Below are 25,242 nucleotides of genomic sequence, written 5' to 3' on the forward strand. Positions count from 1 at the left end.
AGACCTGGGGGTTATGAGCTTTGTCCACTGGTTGATGGATGCACCTGCCTTTAGGAAAACAGGAACAGGAATTTTTCAGAAATAATGGCAAAGTCCAAGCACATGACGACGAGGATGATACGATTTTTAAGGAGAAAGTCCAAGGTCCCCCCTAAAAAAATGGGGCTGTGATTCTGCCCAGCTGTTCTGCAGTCTGATTCTTCATTGGGGAGGGAATTCTGAGCTTTTCAGGAGACACAGTGGTACCCCTTGTTGGCTGTCAACCACATGAAAAGTTAGAAGCATTCCACACCCCTACAAATCAGCCTGGGTTAAAAATAGTTGCAGCCACCCTTTATTTCCTCTGTTGGTGTGGAAAGGAAAATTGTGATTCTTTGCCTGTTACAATCATGGCATAGGTGCAAGGCTGGAAAATTTAAATAGGAACAAACCTTAACTAACAAGAGTACTAAATCATCTCTGGAAATGCCTTGCACTCGGTTTTAAGATGTGAGCTGTTTTGTGGGGGCCATGTGTGGTACCTTGGCCAGCTCCCTCCTTCTCCCGAGGGCTCCTCCATCTTGAAACAAACTTCCTTGCACACAGAAAGCTAGCATGTCAAGGAAAAGTCTTGGCCAGTAGCCTGACATATCCATTTTCTCTGTTCACGGAAGGGAACTTTGGCCACCTGAAGCAGCCTCCTTCACATTGTTTCCTGGTCTTATTACCGTATTTTTCGCCCTATAGGACACTCTTTTTCCCCTCCAAAATGAAGGGGAAATGCGTGTGCGTCCTATGGGGCGAATGCAGGCTTTCGCTGAAGCCTGGAGAGCGAGAGGGGTCGGTGCGCACCGACCCCTCTCGCTCTCCAGGCTTCAGGAGAGCCGCAGCGCCAGTCCCACAAGGTCGGGGGATAGCGCGGAGGCAGAACGCCGCCATCCCGCTGTCTCCCGATGTGGTTTGGAGGCTGACGGCAGGGAGACGTGTGCTTCTCCCGGCTGCCAGCCCCGCAAGCTCCGGGGACAGCGGGGAGGCGCAGCGTGTCCTCCCGCTGTCCCCGGACCTGATCTGCAGGCAGGCAGCGGGGAGAAGCGCTCTTCATCCTTTCACTCCAAATGGAGCGCCAGTAAAGCTCAGTGGGCTGGCGCAGGCCCTCACATAGGCCCAAGAACTGTATCTGGAAATGTGCTGCCCTGGGGAGAGGCTCCTCTGCACAGTGCAGATGTTCTGCTCTCTCTGAGTAGACCCTCTTCCCTCTTCTTGGGCCTTTCACCACTGGTCAGTCACTTGCCCCACCTCTATGGGTTCCATTCATGCTGTGAAATAAGAGTCCAATCAATGGCAGAGCCAACCAATTTTTAGACAGCACACCAGTGCTAATTGGGTCCTCTAATCAGGGTTTAAATTTGTTCATTAGCCTATAATTTTTGTAGGTTCAACTACCTATGTAATTGAAATGAATGCAAAAGATGGAACTGACCCACTTCCTGTATAATTGCTTTATAACTACAAGGCACCAATTTAAGTCAACTCCTTTTGCTTTTAAATGCCTCATTATCTGCTTTAGTCTACTCGTTCTGATCGCCAGACGTTGGAGGGGGCAGAGGATTCCTTCAAGTAGTGCATCTCTTTTTAGAAGGAATATTTTTAGGGTGTCTTTTCAGTAGGTAGGAGACCTCCGGGCGGATTCACTTCCCAAGCAGAAAGCCACAAATCCCCAAATGGGGGGCAGGGGCAGTTCAGTGTCGAAAGCCAGCTACAGCTCCAGAATGTCCATGTTGTCCAGCTCACTGCGGAGATGGTCAACGTATTGGTTAATTTCCAACACACGACTTCGGTTTCTTTGAATTTCAGTCTTGTGAACCTGCAGGGATTGAAACAGTTGGTCCGGTTCACACTTAGCGCCAAGCTGTGGTTTGTTTAACAAACCTGTTTAACAAACCACAAGTTAGCCATAGATTGCCCCACAGAAGGTCAAACAAATCATGGCTTGTTTCTGCAAAGTGTTTTGGGTTTTTTTCCCTAGCTGTGCTTGCCTCGTGCCTTTGTAGCTTGTTGAGTGCCAGGGGTCGGAGGGGGGGGAATGGTAAAACAAACCATGGTTAAGGAAGGATGTTGGGTTTGCACATAACACCAAGCCATGGTTAAAACAAACCCAGGTTCATAAGCCAACAAAAACCAGGGTTTTCATATCATGGTTTGTTGGCTGTAAACAAACTATAGTTCAGCTGCTGGGCAGGGTTAAACCATGGCCTAGCATTCTACTGTATGTGAACCAGATTGTGTGCAGGACCTCGAAGGGGATTTCAGTGCTTGTCCATTCAAGGCAAATGCTTGAAACCTGAAGAGCCAAATCACTAAGATGTGACTTCCCTCACTATCTTAGTTCCTCCCTGTGGGTAGCTAGGTACTTTTAGGCCCTAAATTTAATGGATGCACAGCACTGCCCGCCCACTCCCATGCTTTAGATGGCCAAGTGTATTATTTCACTGTTACCATTTCTCTTCCCCCTCCCCCTGCTTTACAACTGCTGCTACGTTCCTGCTGTGTGGTGTTTTTTGTGGGGGTTTTTTAGTTTCCAACCCTGATTTAAGAACACAGTGGCTTTGCATTTAAAACTTAAACCATAGCCTCATCATGCCTAAAGGAATAAAATGGGGTTTACATCCACTGCCCTGATGTGAATTTGGGAATAAAAGCACCATTTTGGTGCAGAACGTAAAATATTTTAAAATAATAAAATGAGAATCTGAAACCATGCACATGACTGGATGACCAGCTGGCCACTGATTTACAACATTTTCTGTAATAAGAAGGAAAGGATCCTTAAGGCAACCCCTGGTAAGGCCCAGTTTATTCATGCCGGGCCTGTTTGCCACTGCCCCCATCACCTGCCACTCTTTGAGTGACCCTTTTTTTGGGAGGATGGCCTGAGCTGCAGGACTCTAGACATTGGCCCTGAGGTCCAGTCCTAGCTACACCACTGCAGCCAACCCCACCCAACAGTGACAAAGCATGGGTTACCAGTGCCCAGGGCCACACAGAGGGCTGGGAGGGAAGGAAATGGACTGAGTATGCATGCACATTCAATTGTCTTAACAACGTCCCCATCACCCAGAAGATTGCAAATGCAGGGATAAGAAAAAAAGAGTTGTCGTCTGGAGAGGTCACTTCCTGGTTTGTATAGAGAAGCCATTTTCAACAGAGCTCAGTGTTGAAATTTGTGCCCCTAACAATTTTACACCCGGGGCAACTGCCCCGACCCCCCCTCCCCAATATGCCACTGCCACCAGCTACCTTGTTAACAATAAGATGAAAGTGCTCATGTCCTTAATGCTGGTTATTTCCTTCTGTGAGAAGGCCTCCTGCAGAGGGACAATGGGACTCTTCACTTACCTTTTCAACCAGTGTGGAAGCCCAGCCATTGGCTTTAGTGATAATTTCGTCTTCTCGGTTGTCAATCTTCAGGAGGTGAATGTCGTGAGAGGCGTTGACAGCGTTGACAATGGTGTCTTTGTCCACAAAAAGCTAGGAAGGAAACCAGGTGAGAGGAGGGCCATGGGGGGGGGGGGCTGTAGGCAAACCACCATCCCAGGAAGGGTCATCTCTTACTGATGAGTCAAGCCAAGAGTGTTTTGCCTGTTCTGGTCTTAATGACGAAAGGGGAGGAAGAGGAGAAGTTGGATCTCACCATACGAACGTCATCCGGCATCTCCTCATCAAACTCGCTCTTCACTATTTTCTCCAGTGTGTTGACGGATATCTCCAGGAGCTTCTCGTGATGCTGGTTTTCTAGATCCCGGCACTGAGCCATCGTAGGAGAAAAGGTTAAGAAGCAAAGAACAGGGATGCCTCTCAGCAACTCTTTCCTATTGCCCAGTGTTTGAACAAAAGGAGGCAGGGAAGGCTGGCCAAGAGAATGGAAACTAAAGCCGTGTACACATTGCCAGCTTAAAAAACAGTTCTCTCAATTCGGATCTAAGCTGGTTTGGGGGAAGAACGCATCAAAACAGTGGCTGGATCTACACTCACTTTTTAAACGTCATTTGAACGATATTAAACATGTTCTAAAATGGCAAGATACTTGGTTTCTCCTCTGCTTCCTTTTCTGCAAGGTCTACCTGGTTTCTGGAAGGGGATAGCTCTGCAGCACTCTATGGTATCGCATTTTAATAACGCATTATTAACATTTAAGAAGAACATCACGTGGCTATATGGTTATCATGGAACCATTTTAAAACTCATTTTTAGCGTTAAAAACCATGAGTGTAGATCCATTCAGTATTTCGTAAAGTGTGACAGGGTAGGTCCAGGAGAGACATGGATCACGACTGATGTCGTGAGTGCACTGATTCCCAAACCAGTGGTGGGAGCACACTGGATGCGGAGCACATGGGAATGTGCACCCAGCCTCAGTTTGTGCTCATTGTGACAGCAAGGACTCAGCCCTTCATGGCCCAACAAAGGTCCTTGAGTTAAATATACCGTATTTTTTGCTCTATAAGACTCACTTTTCCCCTCCTAAAAAGTGAGGGAAAATGTGTGTGCGTCTTATGGAGCGAATGCAGGCTGCGCAGCTATCCCAGAAGCCAGAACAGCAAGAGGGATTGCTGCTTTCACTGCGCAGCAATCCCTCTTGCTGATCTGGCTTCTGAGATTCAGAATATTTTTTTTCTTGTTTTCCTCCTCCAAAAACTAGGTGCGTCTTGTGGTCTGGTGCGTGTTATAGAGCGAAAAATACGGTACTCCCCAGGGATGCTGCTTGGACACCCCAGCCCCAGTTTCCAAGCTTCTTGTACTTCTGGTTGGCAGGAGTGATCCCGTGGCAACAGAACTTCCTTTATGGGGTGGAAGTGTAGAGGCTCACCACCCTTGCTTCTCAGGGTTGTCCTCCAGGAAAGCAAAAATGCTAGCCCAGGATTTTAGGTGGAAATGCCGCTATTACATTGAGTATTATACCGCAGCAGCTCTTCAGATAGGTCTTGGCACAAAGAGTGAATGGAGAGGAAAGCCCTGCGGTTCTTAGGGGCCTGAGAAATGCTTCCAAAACTGAAATCAATCCCGGCCCTACCGCACAGTAATGAGAAGCAATCGAATGCCGTACAGTGTGGACAAGCCAGCTCTATTGATCAGAAGCAAAGCACCCGCCACAATTTGCAGCTCTGTGCAAGCGACAGCAAAAGGATATATTCCTTGTTCGTTTTCTATAAAGTTCGACACCAGGTCAGCGATGTTCCTTTCGAAATCCTTTATCACTTCCTTAGCAAGAAAAGAAAAGGGGTGGGAAATTACAGGGCAAAACTGAGTTCGACTCAAAACAGTTTGACTCCCACAAGTTTTAGAAATCGGGCCGGAAACACACAGGAGAATCTACTTTCCTGTCATTTTTGCTGGCTATTTTATTTATTTATTTTTATTAATGTAGTTAACCAAATATAAATAGAGATAACGCTTTAATATAAGAAAAACTCACAGCAGTTTGCAAAAATAGAAAAGCATTAAGGTTCTCAGCCAAAACCGGGTTGCAGCAGGCATTTAAAAATATTCAAAAGATGGTTAAAATCAGCTTTAGCTAAAAAGACATAAAACACATGTAACTTCCACATGTCCGGAGGCTCAAACAAAAATGTTTTAAGTAGACTCCAAAAAGAATATGGTGAAGGCACCTGATGTCAACCAGCAGGAAGTTCCAAAGCTGTGACCACACCAAAACATCGATTTCTTACAAGTGTGGAACAGGTGTTACGTGACACCTTTAACAGTGCCAGTTCCGCAGATCCAAGTGGTTGAGCAGGTACATATGGGGGAAAGTGATCCTGCAAGTAAACTCCCCCCACACTATTAATGGCTTTTTGCACTAACAGCAACACCTTGAACTTGGGCTGGGATCAAATGGGCAAAACCATGCAGGTCTCACTCCTGCTAGCAACCACGCTAACTGCAGCTTCTGATCCAGCACAGGGAGGCCGCACACAGAGTGCAGTGCAGTAATACAGCCTTGAAGTCCCCAACCCCTGAATGTCCAGCTCTGCCAGGTTCATACCTCCAGCTGATCAACCAGCAGCATCTCCTCAGTCATCAGCATGTCCGAGAGCTTTGTGATTTCAAAGTTGTATTCAGCCAGTTTGATCTCTATAGCTTGGTTGTCGCTGAGGTTCTGAATCGTATCTATCACCTGTGTGCTCAGCAATAGAAAGAAGGTTAGCGGCTGTTGCCCCATGGCAGAAATAATTCATTTTATTCATTATTGGTGGTGGTGGTGATACTCTGGTGCACACAATGGGAATGTGAAGCAGTGACTAAGTTGTTAGAATTCCTGCTCCGTGATTGCAGTCATGGGATTGTTGTCTTTCACATGACGGTGTATGTTTTGAAGTGGGAAGTGACGGAGACAGGATGTTTGTGTTACTGTGTTTCCGTGAAGTGGGACTATTGCCCTTGTTCTTTTTCTCTTTGCTGTCTGATGCTAGAGAGAGAGGGAGCCATGTTGCAGTGCTCCGTGTGTATTTATATGTAAATAAAGTAGATTAGCCAAAATGCTGAGTTGCTGAGGTCTGTGACGCAAGCTGCAAAGACTCTGTGGATCCCTAAGTGTGCCGGTGTCAGTTGGCATTGGTCGCTGTGATGTTCGGGCTGAAGAAAGCTTTTGAAGCTCCCCAACGATCGACCAGGAGGGAGAGAACATGCCAGTCGGGCATGTGTCTCTGCCAGGGTCCTACTCGAGTGTAGGCCGAGCTCCTGACAAAAGTTCCCACAGGGATTTTCAAACTGTATTCTATGAAAGACAGACGTTCCTTCTGAAGCTTATAAAGAGTTCCTCAATGTGACCATGGGCCTGGGAAGGGTTTCTACACAAGCCAAAAGGCCTCTTCAGGCTCCCACTTAGCGTACATCTCACGTGTGCAGGGGCCCGGAACGTGACCCCTGGGGTATAGTGTGCTTTGACTGACTGAAATCTAGCTAAAAGTGTTTAGGATTAGGTACAATTGAAAACAAAATACATCAATTTAAACAGTTTGCTGCCTTGGTTTAAGTCAGCACCTGATGGCACTTTCAGGATGTGATCCTTTGCACAGTCACGGGGAAACAGTTACTAATGACATTCTATCCTGTCTCCCCAATGTCCCCCAGCAGTTCAGCATGGTATACATGACCCCCCATTAAGTCCTCACAACAATCCTGTGAGGTAGGTCAAGCATAGCAAGAAGGTTTAAGAAGTAACATCCCATCTCGAGGATGTAGCTTCCTCATCAGACTGTGGGGCTGACTCCCTGGTCGCTTTGCCTGCCCGAGAGGTTTAAGCCCTTGCTACAGTATTGACCAGGGACACGGGTGACGCTGTAGTCTGAACCATAGAGCCTAGGGCTTGCCGATCGGAAGGTCGGAAGTTCGAATCCCCGTGATGGGGTGAGCTCCCGTTGTTTGGTCCAGCTCCTGCCCACCTAGCAGTTCGAAAGCATGTCAAAGTGCAAGTAGGTAAATAGGTACTGCTCCTGCGGGAAGGTAAACAGTGTTTCCGTGTGCTGCTCTGGTTCTCCAGAAGCAGCTTAGTCATGCTGGCCACATGACCCAGAAGCTGTCTGTGGACAAACGCCGGCTCCCTCGGCCTATAGAGCAAGATGAGCGCGAAACCCCAGTGTCGTCCGCGACTGGACCTAACGGTCAGGGGTACCTTTACCTTTACAGTATTGACCTGTAAAAAATTTAGAACTAAATGGCTGCGGTGGAGCGATCCCAGTTTTCATCAAAGATGGCCCGGTTTTGTAATCACTTAAAGCGGCAAACCTATGGTACTCCGGAGGTTGTGGGACTCCAACTCCCATCATCCGCCTTGTGCTCACTGGGGCTGATGGAAGTTGTGAGTCCAGCTCAGTGGCGTAGCGTGGGTTGTCAGCACCCGGGGCAAGGCAAGTAATTTGCGCCCCCTAACCCGTGGATTTGCGCCCCCTAACCGGTGGATTTGTGCCCCCTAACCCCCAAATGTTGCGCCCGGTGCGGCCGGCCCCCCCTGCACCCCCCACGCTACGCCACTGGTCCAGCTGCATTCCCCATCCCTGGCCCAAGGTCCCTCGTGTACCCCATGGTTCTTCTCTTCAAAGTCGTGCAAGAGTTTGGAACAGTGCTGGTGGTTCTCTTCCAGGGCTTCGTTGAGGCACTCATAGAAGAGGGCAACCTCGGCTTCTCGCTTCTCATATTGCTTCAGGCCGTACTCAAACAGGTTCTCGCAAATGGCCACAAATTTAGTCTTGTATGTGAAGTTGGAGTCAAGGAGAGAACTGAGTTGTGTTTGAAAAGGAAAGAAAAAAGGCTTGTGTCTGCTTCCACTGTCTTGTTTGGGCTGTTGTCTCCTGTTGTTGGAGATTACTATGACTCACAGTAGCCCTCATAACAAGCAAGAAACCCCACTCCAGAGAACATCCCATTCTCAAGGTTTATCACCAGTTCTGTCCCAAAGGAGAAAGGATGTATCTCAAAAATTTACAAAACTTGTTACTGGCGTGGGAGACCAAAGATGAGATGGCAAAGGTGACAATAACAAAATGGGCCATAGATATTGGTTACAACATAGAATTGTCCGCATGGGAAAAATTATGAGCCGAAACCATGAATTTCTCTGTCTGTTATCTTACTAAGGAAAACCTACAAAAGATGACGTACTTGACACCCAGCACATTAGTGAAAATGTATTTAAAAGGGTCTAATTTATGCTGGAAATGCCACAAGGTGGAGGGAACCCCGATTCATAAGTGGAAGTCGTGTAAATACACTAGAGAGTATTGGGAAATGTTCCGCACAGAATTTTAAAAAAGATTCTAAAACTCACATTTCCCAAAAGACCAGAGGCCTTTCTATTAGGGATAATAGGTAATGCCGTTCCAAAAAAGGCAATATCTTTCTGTATGCAGCCGCTTCAGCTAGAATAGTATATGCGAAAGAAGAGATACAGTGGTGCCTCGCAAGACTTCCGTGAGGCTCTTCGTCTAGCGGTTTTTTCGTCTTGCGAAGCAAGCCCATTGACATCTTAGTAGATTAGCGCTATTAGTGGTTTAGCGGCTTATCAGCGGAGCAGCTGATAAGCGGCTTAGGAAAAGGGGGGGGGGAAGGGGAAAAAACCCACAGGAACTCGCAAGACATTCCGTCTTGCGAAGCAAGCCCATAGGGAAATTCGTTTTGCGAAGCGCCTCCAAAATGGAAAACCCTTTCATCTAGCGGGTTTTCCGTCTTGCGAGGCGTTCGTCTTGTGGGGCACCACTGTACTCACTAAGGAAATTTGGTAGAACAAATTGATTGTAACCATAGAATTAGTAACCATAGAATTAGTAACCATGATCGCGAAACTAAAGAATAAGGATTAGTTAAAGATAAGAGAAGAGTGGAGGTGTTTGGGAGATTATCTTAGAGGGTACAAAATACAATTTAACCTACAAGTAGGGGTTAACATATGAGCAGCAGATAACATCAAAAAAGGAAGACTTGAAATGATAATGGGTGAAATATCAGGATGTGCAGCAGATCAAGATTCCCCTAGCGTGTCACAGAGAAATGGATTGAGAAGTCTTAGGAAAAGAAATGAGCGATGGATACTGTATGATGTGTGTATAAAAACTGTTAAAATTTCAAAAAAAAAATAAAAAAATTGTGTGGTGGTGGTGTTTTTAAAAAGGATATATCTCCAGTAGCTCTGGCACTCCAGGGAGGTAGAGCAGTTTGGCTGCTTCGGGATCGTCTGCAAACATGCTGTCAAAGAGGAAGCTTCCGTTCAGATACTCCACATAAGCACGCTGGAGAGCGAAGCAAGGAGGCAGAAGGGAAAGAACAGGAGTGAGCTGGCAGTCCATCGCACCAAGCAAGCCAGAGTTAACTCTTCATTAGCACAGGCGTGTCAGGCCTAATGAGCGCAGCAACTCAGATCTTGCCCCCATGAAGTGGTTGCCACGACTAAAGGTCCCTGTCTCCCCACAAGCGTCTAGGTTCCCTTCTCTCCAGGGCTTTCCCACAGCAATCGGAGACTGCACATGCATGAAGGAAACCTCTCCTTCACACTTTTCATGCCTCTTCTGGTTCTGGGAGGGGAGCTTGTCACAGCAGAAGAGGGAGACACCCGTGACTCTTCCCCAGCCTGACTCATCTCTCCCTCTTGGTCTCTCTCCTTTCCTGCTTCAGCTTCTGCCTCTGATTCTGGGCTTCTCTCTGTCATAGACTCTCCCTGCTCACTAAGCTCTGTTACCTCTTCAGCTTCTGACACCTCCTACGCCCTGTCTTCTACCTTTGACCACTCCCTGGACTCTGGGTCTTCTTCCCTTGGGGGTTCCCCAGCTGGTTCCTCCCACCATTCCTCTGCATCCAACCAGTCAATGACAGGGAATCAGAAAAAGATAGTTGCCCAAAGGAAATGGGGAGAATCTTATGCCTTAAATTCAGATGGTTCTGTGAGATGCTAAGAAGAATAATGAAAGGGCCGGGGTCCCTTAAAATAAATAGCAGGCCAGTTAACACAACGAAGAAATGCATATTGTGGAATATTTACAAAAAGAACCACCTGTTTTCAAAAAATAACAAAATTAACAATGTATTCTTTCACAGTTCATCAACCCTCAGCAGACCATATTGACCTTGAGAGCTGGTCATTTGAGGACAAGAGAGCCAATGTGGTACAGTGATACCTCGGGTTAAGTACTTAATTCGTTCTGGAGGTCTCTTCTTAACCTGAAACTGTTCTTAACCTGAAGCACCACTTTAGCTAATGTGGCCTCCTGCTGCCGCTGCGCCGCCCGGAGCACGATTTCTGTTCTCATCCTGAAGCAAAGTTCTTAACCTGAAGCACTATTTCTGGGTTAGCGGAGTCTGTAACCTGAAGCGTATGTAACCAGAGGTACCACTGTATAGTGGTTAGAGTGTCCATCTAGCAGCTGGGAGACCAGGGTTCAAATCCCCACTTGGCCATGAAGCTCACTGGGTGGGTCAGTAGCTGCCTCTCAGCCTAACCTACTTCACAAGGCTGCTGTGGGTTAAAAATTGGGGGGTGGAGGAAGAACTACTTATGCCACCTTGAGCTCCCTGGAGGAAAAGCGAGAGGCAATCTGAGACAAACATACATACATAGGTAAAACCAGAGGTTGGAGAGCTTCAGGTGAACAGAAGAGAAGTTCAAACGGATGTGAAGTTCAAAGAAGCCTTTTAGATCGCTCTCTGCCCCAAACCCTGCCACCTCAGCCCCTGCCTCTTTCCTTAAAGGGAGTCTCAGGCCTTGAACTGCACACTCAGTCTCTTCCATCTCCCCTCTAGGAGGTTTCTGTTCTCAGCTAAACACCTGCCCAAGTGGGGGTCAAGACATCCAGACATCTGTAAATCTCTCTATGATTCCCTCTTGCCAACTGAAGTCTTGTCAACAAGGTAGAAACTGATAATATTAACAGCAAGGAGCTGAGTCCTATCGAGAATGGCTCCAAAATTACAGAACCTTTTCCTCTCTTTGGTTAGCTCTCCGGAGACAACCTCTTTCAAGCCATTAATTAATTAATTGAATTTATATACCCGGAGGTCTCAGGGCAGTTCACAAAAAAGATCACATTATAGAAAATCAAAATAAAAACAACCCAATAACACACACACACCCTCCGAAAAAGAGCCACATTTTAAAAGGGTATAGGATGTCAATCAGGTCAACCAAAGGCCTGGTTAAAAAGAAACGTTTTTGCCTGGTGCCTAAAGGTGTATAATGAAGGCGCCAGGCGAACTTCCCTGGGGAAAGCATTCCACAGATGGGGAGCCACTGCAGAGAAGGCCCTGCTCTCGTGTATGAACTGTTTTGTACGAACTGTTTGGTTTAGCTTTCCACTTTGTGTCTGTAGAATCCACAACTGTTTTCTTAATGTTTTTTATTTCATATCTCAGTGTTTAGAGACCAACGCCTATTCAGGAGGCTGAAAGAGAATCCAGTATCTGTTGGGTTCTCTCAACATCCCTGCGATCTACATTCCTGCATTGCAGGGGTTTGGACTACAACTCTATGATTCTACAGACGGCCCAAAAGGAACATACCTTGTGATATTCCACCTGTTTCTGTTGGGCATCCAGAACCTGCTGCTTCGCCATGGCCAGAGTTTCCCCATGTCTCATCTCCTCGATGGCATACTGGTATTTTATCAGGGCCATCTCTCGCTGGGAAAAGAAAACAGGGACAGGCAGCTTAGAATCAATGGCGTAGCAACTGATGGACTATGCGGAATTGGCATAATTGACACGCAAACTACGTGATAAGGATAACTGTGACTTTAAAGATGAATGGGAACCTTTTACAAAATATTTGAAGAGGCAACAAAATGAACTGGACTCTTTGGCAGGTTTTGAATAAACATTCACAAACTCTTTATTATAATACATAGATAGATAATTTGAGGATCTTTACAATTTTATAACATGCAGATAGAAAGATGTGTTGAGAAACCAGAGAAAGGAGCTGAGGGAAGTCTGGGGTGGGAGGGTGGGTTTTCTGTCTGGGGGGAGGGGGGGAAATGGAGGGGGGACAATGTGGATGATGTATTTTGTTAAAATTACTGTGTAGAAATTTATACTATTTTTTTCTTTAAAGAATCAATGGCATAGCTAGCCACTCGGGTGCCCTGGGCAGTGCACACACCCTGCACCTGGGGGCGGAGCAAGCCGCCAATGGGGGCGGGGCGAGCCAGTGCAGGGCACACTGCACAAAGCCTCTCCACTGCCTCCCCCTCAGCTGTGGGGCAGCTGAGGGAGAGGCGGTGGGCAGACGCAAGCCCCACGCTGCCATTTTAAGCAGTGCGGAGTCCGCAGGTGCCCAAGTCACCCTGTCACTCCCAGGAGAGATGCGTGGCTCGGGCATGCTGCAGGCCCTGTGGTAAGTGCCAGCCCCCACTGTGTGGCGCCCAGTGCCAGCCGCATTTCGTTGCATTTGTTGGGAGCTCAAAAAAGTTCCATGAGCCCCAATTTTTTGTTTTTTATTTTAAAAACTCATATTTTTGCCATTTTGTCACCCCCCCCTCAGGGATGACACCCGGGGCGGCCCGCATCCGCCGCATCCTTCCTACTCTACTGCTTAAAATAAAAAGGTAAAGGTAAAGGGACCCCTGACCGTTAGGTCCAGTTGTGACCGACTCTGGGGTTGTGGCGCTCATCTCGCTTCATTGGCCGAGGGAGCTGGCATACATGACTAAGCCGCTTCTGGCAAACCAGAGCAGCACACAGAAACACCATTTACCTTCCTGCCGGAGCGGTACCTATTTATCTACTTGCACTTTGATGTGCTTTCGAACTGCTAGGTTGGCAGGAGAAGGGCCTGAGCAATGGGAGCTCACTCCGTCGCGGGGATTCAAACCACCGACTTTCTGATCGGCAAGCCCTAGGCTCTGTGGTTTAACCCACAGTGCCACCCGCGTCCCTACTGCTGACAAATCCCAAGGCAGGCACCTGTGGGGAGAGGAGTGAGGAGGCAGCCTCACCAGCTTTCTGGCACTTGGGGTAGATAGGAAAGCTAAAATAGCAAGAGATAAGGGGCTGAACTTTTCCATCCTTACCGAGTTGTCATCTACCAGTCTAAAATCCAGGTACACAAGGTCGGGGAGATAAGCGGCGATGAATGCGGAATACACTTCGTTTTCGCACACTGGGTTCCCAGCGAGGTTCAACGTGCGCAGGTTTTGGAACTTCCTGAGATAGATCACCTGTGCCAAGGTGACAGAGAAATGCAGAGAGCCATGAGGACAAAATATTTATGGGGAAAATTGAGATTCTCACAAAAGATGAACAAGAGGAAAGGGAGTGTTCTTTGTTGGAAAATGTCAAACGGAGTCATTAAACATCTGCAGACTCTTAGACTTTTTACAAGATCCTGCTGAGGTATCTCTTGTGGTTGGTGGCCCCCTGGTTCAAAATACAAATGAACCCAGAAAAATTAATTATTACATGCTGATGCACATAGCACACATTGTGACTTCTGGACAAAAAACCCTGTGTACAGTGGTACCTCGGGTTACATATGCTTCAGGTTACATATGGTTCCGGTTACAGACTCCGCTAAACCAGAAATAGTACCTCAGATTAAGAACTTTGCTTCAGGATGAGAACAGAAATCGTGCTCCGGCAGCATGAGGCCCAATTAGCTAAAGTGGTGCTTCAGGTTATGAACAGTTTCAGGTTAAGAACGGACCTCCGGAACAAATTAAGTACTTAACCCGAGGTACCACTGTACTGGTTTCTTTCTGAAAGCAGATCCATCCCAACAGACGGAACCATTAAAAGCAAGGATCTTTGCTGCACAGTTGCAGTTATGCCATAGGTTGCGAGGGAACACCCCACCCCCTGCAAGTTTCTAAACCTCATGGATATCAAGGGAAGCTAAAACAACCAAAGTTTCATCTGCTGCAAGCATCACATCTATCCAGGTTCTGTGAAGGGCATCCTCATGCAGTTTATTAGTCTAAAACTACAATCCACAGGAAAATGCATTTTTACTGTCTTACAGTGAAATCCTATGTGTGTCTACTCAGAAGTTAAAGGGATACCACAGCAGTGGAATTCACTAAGAGGAAAGATTTAATATGGAAAACAATTTTCCCCATTTCCCCTTCTCCTGTTGAGCATGAAACAGCCTCCATGTACACCCTTCCCCCCGCCTACACACACGCTTCACCAGGGGGTGGGGAGAAAGATCACCACCACAGGCATTCACTGGGGGTTAAGGTCAACTCCTTCAACCCCTTGGAGAGGCAATGTGGTATTGTGGTTAGAGTGTCAGACCCAGCAGGCCAGGGTTCAAATCCCCCCTCAGCCATGAAACTCACTGGGTGACTCCCTTAGGCCAGGCACTGCCTCTCAGCCTAACCTACCTTGCAGGGATGTTGTGGGGGATAAAACGAGGAGGGGGAGAACCATGTGTGCCACTTTGAGCTCCTTGGAGGAAAAAAAGTGGGATATAAATGAAATCCATCTATCAATAAAATCCTCATTTCCTACTGTAACCAAGTGATAAGTACGGTATGTGTAAAAACATCTGCCCACACTGCTGTCTCTCTGCTCTGGACTTTCTTTCCCTTTCCCTATCTACTGCTGTAATTTCTATTTTAGATCACCTCTCACCATATGAGCCTTCCTGGACCCTGCAGTCATAATCTTTTTTGTAAATAATTTTGTTGTTGTTGTTGTTGTTATTCATTTTCACTTAAAGACTTTCAAAATTTATAACAAACGAGATTGAATCTTACCACATTAAAACACAAATAGTAAAACCAATTATACAATCCGAATTAAATAATTTCAGGGAGGCTTCCCATGTTCTGGATGTTGGGAGAAATTTTCTCATACATTTTTCCCCCCTGCTTTCTGCTCTGTAGTTTCCCCTGCAGTCATCATCTGAGGCTCTTCTCTGTCCATGAGAAGTCCTTAGGGCTGCAACACAAGAACGGGCCATTTCTGTGGTGGCTCCCCGCTTGTGGAATGCTCCCTCCAGGGAGATTTGCCTGGCATGTTCGGAACATGTCTTTAGGTGCCAGGCAAAATGATTCCTCTTCTCCCAGGCCTTTGGCTAACAATCTATGGCCTTTTAAGCTGTGTGTAGGGTCTTTTGCGTTTGTTTGTTACTGTGGTTTGTGTTTTTAGATTCTTAACTGCCATGTGATCTTCGAATGAACGATGGCGTAGAAATTGAATAAATAATAACAACAATAAGAATTTATGAGGTGGGTAGTAGGGAAGATTTGTCTGTGTTTTACGTTGCTTATGTAACTCTGTTAAGACACCATGCATTGTGTGATATGAATAAAAACAGTGGGATACTTTTAAAGAAGAAAAAGGAAGAACACTTGGTTCACCGTTCACAAATTTTAGCCTCTCGAAGCCCATTCTCAGCCCCTCCGGTCCCTGTTTACTGGCAGATAGTTGCCTACAAATACTGTTTGCCCCTTCTCCTTTGTTGCATCCTTTAATTACTTCTTCCTCTTGACTGCACTGTGTTATGATTAGAACAGGGTACCTAAGAGGCAATAGGGAGGTGGACAGTGCTGTTTCAGATAAACTGTAACAACTACTCCTGGCACCAGATGTTATTTGGGCCTAGTGAAGCTACTGGAATTTAATTTGTTAGGCTAGTAGTTTTCAATTTGAGTTCTGATTATGGAGGGCTGCTAAATGTCAAGGCAAGAGCTTTGAAGACAGACGGAACACCCCCTTGGCTGATTTTGCTCTCCTTGTAAATATGCAGCTACAAACAAGCATTGGGTGTGCCCTAGGGGCATGATTTCAGTCCACACAGGTGAGTTATATTCATTTAAAATACCGATACCCAGCTTTTTTCCAATCTGCAACAAGGGGATAAACCGCTAGCCTACTGACAGTGTTGTTGAATACTGTAAAACAGTATATATCAATGCGGCTATTGCAATAAGTGCTGCAGCACAGAATTCAGAATTCGTGCCAGCCATGCCCTTTTTCTGGATACTCTATTCCATAACCACCCTGTTTTCTATCCATCTTCATCACCAGTAAGCATTCTGTGGCCAATGAGCACAATCAGTCTTTACTGAGCTGTTTTGCACACATCCACCCCCTTCGGGGTTTATCTTTCTAACCATCCTTTTTTGTCCTACTGCAAACCTCTAGAGGGGTTCCTTCAGTACTTGCTTATTCCTTCTTCTTGGGTGTAGATGGTGCTGTTTTGGCAACATAAATACTGGCACTGGGTGAATGAGTTCGCTCCGATTGTACACTGAGCACAGATGTTTTCTAGTGATTACAACAGGAGATTTACAGTAGATAAAGGAAAAAATATAAAAAATCCTGCTCCAACAGCGACTCACTAGATGGCCATGGGCATGTCACTCTCTAAGTCTCAGATCCTCGGCCATGAAATGGAAGTGACCATCTCTGCCAGAGAGGTGTTGGCGGACAAAGAGAAATAGCAGTTTCAGCCTCCATATGTCTACTTAGAAGTAAGCACCACTGAGTTCAGAAGAGAGTAACTACCGAGCGAGAGTACACAGGATTGCCACTAAAGACTTTATACGGCTTTATTAATTAAACTCTTACATTTTCCAGAGTTTGTATGTTATTATTTCCTATAGAGAAGACTTGAAGTTCTTGCAGCGTGTCCAGATTCTCGATCTTAGAAATCCTGTTGTTGTACAGACTAAGATCTTGCAATTTAACGAGCGCATCTAAGCCTTCAATGACTTCAATATTGTTGAAGGACAAATCTGGGGGAGCAGAAAAAGAACGTGGGAGGCAAGAGCTCTGAGAAGGAAACCATTCAAATCCTCTTAGGGAACTCTTTCCTATACACAGAATCAGTTTTTTCCTCTTTGTTGGAATCAATAGGTAGGAGGTGACTTAGCCCTCCCTGGAACTTCTTGTCCCCTTTTAAGCATCATATGTGCCTCTTCTCCAAGCGGACCTGCCCTACATTTTGAGAACCACTGTTCTAACTAGAATGTTTCAAATGCATATACCGGTAGGTTTCAGAAAAAAAACATTATTTTCTATCCTGGTTCTGTTTTTCCCCCAACAGGAAATCACATATCTAGCAAATATGAGAAAGAGGGAAGACTCTGAAGAGAATGTTGTTCGGCCTTCTTCTAACAAAAGGCAAATTGATGAGGTCATTCTGCCTTTTCAAGGGGCTGGAGTGGAAACAAAGTGGAGATCAGTTTGGCTGGGAACAAAAACCGTCTCTCATCAGGCAGTGCTACCCTAGGAATCTCAAATTCCATCTTCATTCTAGTTGCCATTTGATGGCTGGTATGGAATTATCTTCAGAGTTTACAGGTTCTATTCAGCTAGGCTTTACTCAGTGTGGACCTATTGAAATTAATTGCTGTTCATTAATTTCAGTGGGTCTATTCTGAGTAAACCTTAGTTGAATGCCACCCTATGACACCAGTCTCTATCCTGCACAGGCAAAATTCCTGATCAACGCTCAAATAGAATTTGCGGTCAAACCCAACTAATGTCAACCTGGGAGGGGAAGGGTAGCCACAAGGAAGCTTCGGGACCTTGTCTGGAGTAGCATATTGGGGGCTGCTTGACACATGATACAATTCCAACATGGAAATCACTTCCAAAATACACCAGGGTGCAACCACCAGCTGGAATGAAGTGAAGGTTGCTCTTAATTCCTACACAAAAATTTCACAGCATTTGTTGTGACCCTGAATGCAACCACCTTACCCAGCCAGACCAGATGAACTAGAGTATCCAGTGCCTCGATCTTCTCAATGATGTTGTTGTCCAACTGCAATTTTGTCAGGTTCTTGAACTGCCAGAGGTTGTCAATCTTTAGGATATCTGAAGCCACAGGAAGGGAGAAGTAGAATCATGCAGGTGTTTTGGGAGGCAGTTCCCACCATATGTAGAGATAGGGAAGAAAGTTATTCAGCTTTCCTTTTAAAGCTAACCTACTTAATTCACACTTCCCAAACCAATATGTGAAACAAAATCTGCCTATCCTATGAAACTTACACTTTTCCCAGTTTTGCAATGCAGGTCTCAAACAAAAAAATGCATACCAAAAAAGTGTAAATTAGAAAAGAGTGCCCACAAAAATGCATTACATTAGGGGAAACTGTGTACCAAAAATGCACTATATATGAGGAGAAATGCACACAGCAACAATGTTTTGTGCAGACTTTATTTTTAAAAAGCTCTGCACCATACTACCTGATGTGGAAATGGGGCAACCTAAACTTAAGATAGGAAATCTGAGATACTGGAATTCATGGGATTTGTCCATCCCTTGGCGTAAGTGGGAGGAGCAGAGAAAAGGGAGAGCTATTGGAGAGCAGGAGACTGATAGATGGCAGAGGGTGATGAAGCTGGAGGAGCAGAGATTAGTTCAAGTATCTTCACAATCCTGCCTAAAAGCGGATGTTCAACCACTGACTGTCCACATGGCAAATCTCCATGTTGCAAGGACTTTGTAGTAAAGGAGCCTTGATCTTTTTCTTTTTTTAAAAAGTCCCTGTTTTGTATTCTGATCCTTACTTCTAAAATCAAGCTGCAGCGCCAAGACATCTTTGAAATTGATGCCCTCTTTTTTGGCCAGGAGGCCTGCTTCTTCTTGAGGTCCTTGCTCCTCGACGGCCTTCTGCAGCATCTCATCATCGATTACATTGGGCTCTATGCTATCATACAGTCGACTCATCTTGAGCAGAAGACGTGCCCCCCAAGATTAGAACTCAAATGGATTGCCCTGGCCTGTCGCAGACACTGAAATAGAATGACACATGATGCCTCATTCACATAGTAGGAGCTTCTGGGAGCTGTCCACACCGTCGGCCCACCTACCGCACCAACATACAGTCCACCAAACTATCCACTCATCTATGCATATCCCCAGCTGGCTCCTCATTCTTCTTATATATGGAGATGGTACAGGCAGCTTTGTGTGAAGAAAGGGATAAATAATGGTGGACATGGCTGTCAGTAATGGCAAGTGAACAGAACCTCCATATTCAGCAGCACTCTACCACTAAAAATAAGGCACTGTGGACAAGCAATGAAGGAAGGCTGTTGCTTCCAGGACCCGCCCTCTGAACTTCACAGCTTCTGTCAGGAATTGGCGTCCTAATGCCAATTCAGTGGGGGAGCTGACCTCATCCTTGCTACTCCAGCTCTTTGCAGTTCATGCTGATTCCTTTTCAAAGTGTATGAATGGTGACAAGAGCAAGGACGACTAGTAGCCTCTGCACACTTTGCTCTCTCACTTTGGGTGGCGGTGTGGGTTGAGCCCAAAGGGTGACAGCAATTTAACGAGCAGTGGTGGCAGCAGCAAGAACCTAAGAAGAGTTTGCTGGATCAGGCCAGTGGCCCATCTAGTCCAACATCCTGTTCTCACAGTGGCCAATCTGATGCCTGTGGGAAACCAGGAGAAAGAATTGAGCACAATAGCATTCTCTTGTCCTGTTGTCCCAAGCAACTGCTATTCAAATACATTATTGCCTCCAGCCGTGGAGGCAGAGAGTAGCCATTGTGGCTTATAACCACTGATAGCCTTCTCCTTCATGAATTTGTCCTTTAAAGCCATCTAGGTTGCTGGCCTTCACTGCCTCCAGCGGAAGCAAATTCCATAGTTTAACTATGCATTGCATGAAGAAGTACTTTCTCTTTCCTGTCCTGAATCTTCCAACATTGAGCTTCATTGGATATCCATGAGTTCTAGGGTCATGAGAGAGGCAGAAAAACTTTCTTCCGTCTGCTTTCTCCATGCCACGCATAACAAACTACTGTCTTACTCACCTTTTCTCTGAAATACTGCAACCTTGCCTCATTAGGGAGTTTCTCCATCCCCTTGATCATTTTGTTGGGCCTTTCCTGAACCTTTCCTAGGGGCTCAACAATATCCTTGTTGAGCTGAGGCAACCAGAACTGTACACAGTTTTGGAGGAGGAGGAGGAGGTGGACCACAGTTAGCTGCCTTACGCCGAGTCATGGAATGAAAGAATTGTAGAGTTGAAAGGGACCTCAAAGGTCAAGTCCAACCCACCACAATGTAGGAATCTCAACTAAAGAATCTATGGCAGATGGCCAGCCAAAGATTTAAAATCTCTGTTTTAAAATCTCCCATGGAGGAGAGGTCCATCTAACTCAGTACTGTCTACACTGACTGGCAACAGCTCTTCAGAATTTCAGGCAGGAGTCTCTCCCAGCCTTACCTAGCTAGGGTTGCCACCTGTCCTGTATAATGCAGGATTGTCCCGTATTTCAGTGTAAAATGCTACGTCCTGTATTGATACAGTTTTTTGTCCTGTATTTCAGGTCTTCTCTCTTTCTCTCTGTCAAGTTAGGGATCCTCTCCAAATGCATGTGTTTGAAAGGGTGTGAGACAGGTCATGTATTTGAGCTTTGGGTGGCCAAGCACAGAGAGATTTACAAATTCATGTGTATCTGCATGTGCTTGTGACAAATTCCAGAGGGGCCATCCTGTGAGGCTGCAATAGAGCGTAATAGATTGCTTTGAAGTCACATCAGCATCAGATTAAAATAAAATCAAATCACCCCGACCCATATTTTGCCAGAACAAAGGCGGCAAGGCTAAGAGGGTATGAATTTGCTGAACCAATTTTTAAATGGAATACAAAAAAGGGAGGTGTGAGGAAGTCAGGAAAATAAGTAAATGAATGGTAAGAAATTTAAAAAAGGGATTTTTATTTTTTATTTTTTATTTTTATGTTAAATTTTGGTTTTTGTATTTTTCTTGTGTTTTCTGTTTATCGTTCTGTAACTTTTTTCTTGTTAAAAATTAAAAAAAATATCTTTTTTTTTTAAAAAAAAAGGTGGCAAGGCTACCTGGAGATGCCATCGGGGACTCAATGTGGGCCCTTCTGCTTGCAAGGCAGATGTGCTGCCACAGTCCTTCCCTACGGAGGACCTACTAAGGGAGGGGGTCCACTTTAGACCCCCTCCCACCTGTCAGTCTGGAGCTGGAATGGCTCAGCTTCCCCCTCCCCCAGCTGGGCGCTGTTGGAAGCAAGATGCTGGCTTGGCTCACACAGAGGCTGAATCCAAAGTGGAACTTCGACCTGTCATTCTTACAGCTGCACCGATAGAACTTCCGCCTGTCATACAAGTATGAAAGGTGTAGGACAGCAAACAACAACACGTGTCATATCTACACATCCTATGCCCACTCCCCTTCCAGAGCCACCGAAACCCCACCCAGCCCCGGATTGCTCAGCAGGTTACCAGCGCGTCACTTGACCAGCTCACACTGAACCCACAGCCGCCTTCCTCCAGCCTCCCCAAAGGTTAAAAGCTCGGGTTAGGCCCCGTTGCTAGGGATGCCGCGGCCGTTGCTAAGGGCAGGTCGCGCTTCTCGCGCTGGCCCACCGGGCTTCCGTCGTCACGTGTGACGCAGGTCGGCCGGCGACAGCGGCAAGCAACCTCGACTCACGTTCGCGTGTTTGTGGGGGGGGGGGGCGCGAGAGAGAAGGAACCAACCCGAACCAACTCGCCCAACCAATGACAGGGCGCATAAACAGCCATTCCCCCATCAGGATTGGCTACTCGATCCGAGCCTTCGGCGAAGGTTATCCAATAGGCCGCAAGGTTTATTAAAAAATTTTTTTGAGAAAGCTTTGTCCAATAGGCTGTCTCCGGAGGCGGGACTTATTCCTCCCCTCGCTCCCACCCCTCGCCCTTTCCCTCCTCCTGCTTCCCCGACGCCCGACAGCATCGAGGCCGGGCAGCCTGGCCTTGACAAGTGATTGGCGCTCGCGCTCGCTAATGAGCGCTCGGCCTTCGGGATCGACGACATCGCGGGGCGGGCTCTGCTGTGGGGAAGCGGAGGTTCTGCTTGGCCGGCGAGGCCTGTCAGTCACGGGCCGGAGGCGGGGCTGAGGAGAGGAGGCTCCGAGAGGTGGAGCGGGCGGGGAGGCCGGTCGGGTTTGTTGTCATCCCAAGATGGAGTTTCTGTTGGGCAACCCTTTCAGCACCCCGGTGGGGCAGAGCCTCGGTAAGAGAGGGGGCGGCCGAGGGGAGCGGGGCCGGCCTGAGGCGACGGGGGGGGGGGGGGAGAAGCCGCAAAGGCCCCTGTCAGCGGGCCAGGGGGGAATTTGGGCAGACGCAGCTTCTCCCTCCTGGGATGGCAGGAGAAATGCACCTGAAGATGCACCTGAACCGGCTTCCCGGCCCACGAAGGGAGCCCCGGGCCTGCTTGGCGTCATGTCCCGGCCAACCGTGAGCCAGGGATGGAGCTGGGAGGTGAAAGTCTTTCCTCTCCAGCGTCCTTGTATATATTTTATTTTAATTGCTGCCCTTGGTGAATTATTATTATTATTATTATTAGAATTTATATACCGCCCTATACCTGGAGGTCTCAGGGCGGTTCACAGAATAAAATCAAAATAGAAAACCACAAAATACATAAGCAAAATAAAAACAACAACCCAATAACCCCCACCCACCCCCAAAAAATCATTTTAAAAGGGGAAAGGATCCGCACAACATTTAAAGTAAGACAATTAACATTGCTTCTGTTCTCCTTCCCAGCCTGTCTGTCTGCTAAGTTTGTCCCTGATGGCTCTCTCTCTCCCATAATTATTATTATTTATATAGCCATGTCATATGCCTCAACTTTAGTCTTTGTGGAGGGTAATTGTATTACTGGTGATTTTTAAAATAAAATTCAGCAGTCTTTCTTTTTGCTGCAGCAGCTCAAAAGTGACATGCAGTATTTTAAGCAAAAAATAATAGTACAGACATTTTAATGCATACTAGGAGCCTTGTAAGTCACTCTGTGATGACAGTGTGTCCTAAAAGGTGCATTAAGGACCATTGAATGAGCAAATAAAACTATCTGTCATTCCTGGTTCTTTTCCTTCTGGTAAAGCATTGGCCCCGTTTTGACCTTTTGACTGAGGATTTGAGATGAATAGATTGATATCGTTAGAACTACAATATATGGGTTGCTTTGTGGGTTCTAATGAATATAGGCCAGGCCATATTGTATCCTCTAGCTGTCCCTATTTCCTGGCCTGTGTCCCATCACTGTGCTTGTTTTCTCCCTGTGTTTGCATTTTGAGGATGCCTTGCCAAAATGTTATTAGCCTGAGGTTGTTAGTTTTGTTTGAAATATTTATATGCCATCTTTTAGGCCAAGTACCCTTTCAACGCAGCTTCTGTACAGTATTTAAATAATAAATAACAACAACATGCCTCTTAGGAAATCATCAAGCGATCCCCAAAAATGAAACTGCAAAGCTACCCGCCACAGCAGACCTAATCATATCAACAGAGTACTGTTGAAAACTAAGACTTAAACATCTTGTAGCTAGTTAAAACCCTAGTTGTCTGGAGTTGTCACTAATTATGTTTTATTTGGTTCTCTCCTTCCACATCTTATTCTCACAACAATCCTGTGAGGTAGGTTAAGCAGAGAGAGAGAGGCTGACTGACTCAAGGTCACCCAGTGAGTTTCATGGCTCATTGGGGATTTGAGCTCTGATTTCCTGGTTCAACACTAACTATGCTGCCACACTGACTCTCTATTATTCATGATCCAGCCCTCTTCCCTGGTCTATAAAACTTGATGGGAAGAAGCATCTTGTCATCATGAACATAAATTTATGTGTGTGCACAGTAAAGTGTGCCGTACTGTGCACAACCTGTCATTACATACCTTGAAACCGCTGACATTTGTTTGAACTGTTGATAACAGGTTACAGGACGACTTTTGTTTTTCTCGTATATCTGCTTTTCTAGTATATCTGCAACTTAAAGAGCAAACACACCCAATCCTTAAAGAGAAAACACACCCAATTCAGGCAGCAAATGTTTGGGGATGGAAGAGTGGCAGTGAGGTTAGAGCTGTGTGTACAAGGAATCCTGCCCTGTATACAGTAGTACCTCGGGTTACAGACGCTTCAGGTTACAGACTCCGCTAACCCAGAAATAGTACCTCGGGTTAAGAACTTTGCTTCAGGATGAGAACAGAAATTGCGCAGCGGCGGCAGCGGGAGGCCCCATTAGCTAAAATGGTACCTCAGGTTAAGAACAGTTACAGGTTAAGAACAGACCTCCAGAACGAATTAAGTTCTTAACCCAAGGTACCACTGTATATATTTTTGTATTTTTATTAGCCATTTACATGACCAAACATACAGCATACTTTAAGAAGCTGTTCTGTCAAACCCAATTAGGAGCTCAGTTAAAGGTTGCATTAAACACAAAGTTCTTCATTGTTATACACATGGGGCAAGGCACAAGTCAATGGAAGTTCCATAGGGTTTGTTTTTTTAACTACTCCTTTTAAGCAAGTCTACTGCTCTCCATTTTGCTAAAAGGCACTGTTCTGTCACCAGCATTAAAGTAAGATTCAATTGCCAGTCTGAGTGGTTTCTGTATGCAGAACTAGGACTGGGGAACCACCTCATCCTTTGCCTCAGGCAGTTAAAAACCTTAAGCTGGGATGTTATGCTCAAGGCCCTATTTTTAGCTGTGAAATGTTGGAAGATATTGGGGAGCAAAAGAGGAACTGAAGAAGCCTAGGGTGCTCTGAGGTGGGGTAAATCAAAGAATGAAACTGGGAGGAAAGGTGGGGTGGAGTCAGATAGGTCAACCTGACATGGAGGAATCTCAGGTGTGTGTGTAGTTTTTATCACCTAATCATCTCAAATAAGATCTCTTGGGAAGTACACCGAAAAGGATGTCTAAAATGATCAGAGAAGTTAAGAATGACTTCCTGACTGAGACACACTTGAGGAGCGGCTGAGGTTTTCTTGGCTTTGAAAAGCAATGACTAAG

At 46.2% G+C, this 25,242-nt stretch overlaps 2 protein-coding genes across 7 annotated transcripts in view; one reads left to right on the forward strand and one right to left on the reverse strand.

Annotated features, from left to right (window-relative positions):
* Positions 1 to 1,463: 1,463 nt before the first annotated feature.
* DRC3 (dynein regulatory complex subunit 3) lies at positions 1,464 to 22,004 on the reverse strand. Of its 3 annotated transcripts, none has more exons than XM_081839848.1 (13): positions 21,685 to 22,004; positions 18,985 to 19,209; positions 18,172 to 18,288; positions 17,035 to 17,201; positions 13,530 to 13,676; positions 12,022 to 12,141; positions 9,646 to 9,761; positions 8,057 to 8,228; positions 6,023 to 6,154; positions 5,168 to 5,238; positions 3,671 to 3,794; positions 3,376 to 3,507; positions 1,464 to 1,843 (listed from the first exon to the last, which is right to left on the reverse strand). In XM_081839848.1, exons 2-13 carry the CDS (start codon positions 19,142 to 19,144, stop codon positions 1,736 to 1,738), a joined length of 1,566 nt encoding a protein of 521 aa, XP_081695974.1. In that variant the 5' UTR covers positions 19,145 to 19,209; positions 21,685 to 22,004; the 3' UTR covers positions 1,464 to 1,735. The 3 variants fall into 3 exon arrangements, with proteins under 3 accessions (XP_081695974.1, XP_081695976.1, XP_081695975.1); XM_081839850.1 differs by lacking the exon at positions 21,685 to 22,004 and adding an exon at positions 21,491 to 21,620; XM_081839849.1 differs by lacking the exon at positions 21,685 to 22,004 and adding an exon at positions 21,289 to 21,446.
* A 157-nt stretch (positions 22,005 to 22,161) lies between these two features.
* Positions 22,162 to 25,242, forward strand: part of TOM1L2 (target of myb1 like 2 membrane trafficking protein) — a 49,293-nt gene continuing 46,212 nt past the window's right edge. For 2 of the 4 annotated variants that reach the window (XM_081839837.1, XM_081839838.1), the window contains exon 1: positions 22,162 to 22,453. In XM_081839837.1, the coding sequence (XP_081695963.1) occupies positions 22,402 to 22,453 (52 nt within the window). In that variant the 5' untranslated portion in view covers positions 22,162 to 22,401. The remainder of the gene's footprint in view (positions 22,454 to 25,242) is intronic. The other 2 variants (XM_081839839.1, XM_081839840.1) reach the window with 2 other exon arrangements.

The sequence above is a fragment of the Podarcis erhardii genome, assembly GCF_964252035.2.
Source record: "Podarcis erhardii genome assembly, chromosome: 14".
Classification (NCBI taxonomy): Eukaryota; Metazoa; Chordata; class Lepidosauria; order Squamata; family Lacertidae; genus Podarcis; species Podarcis erhardii.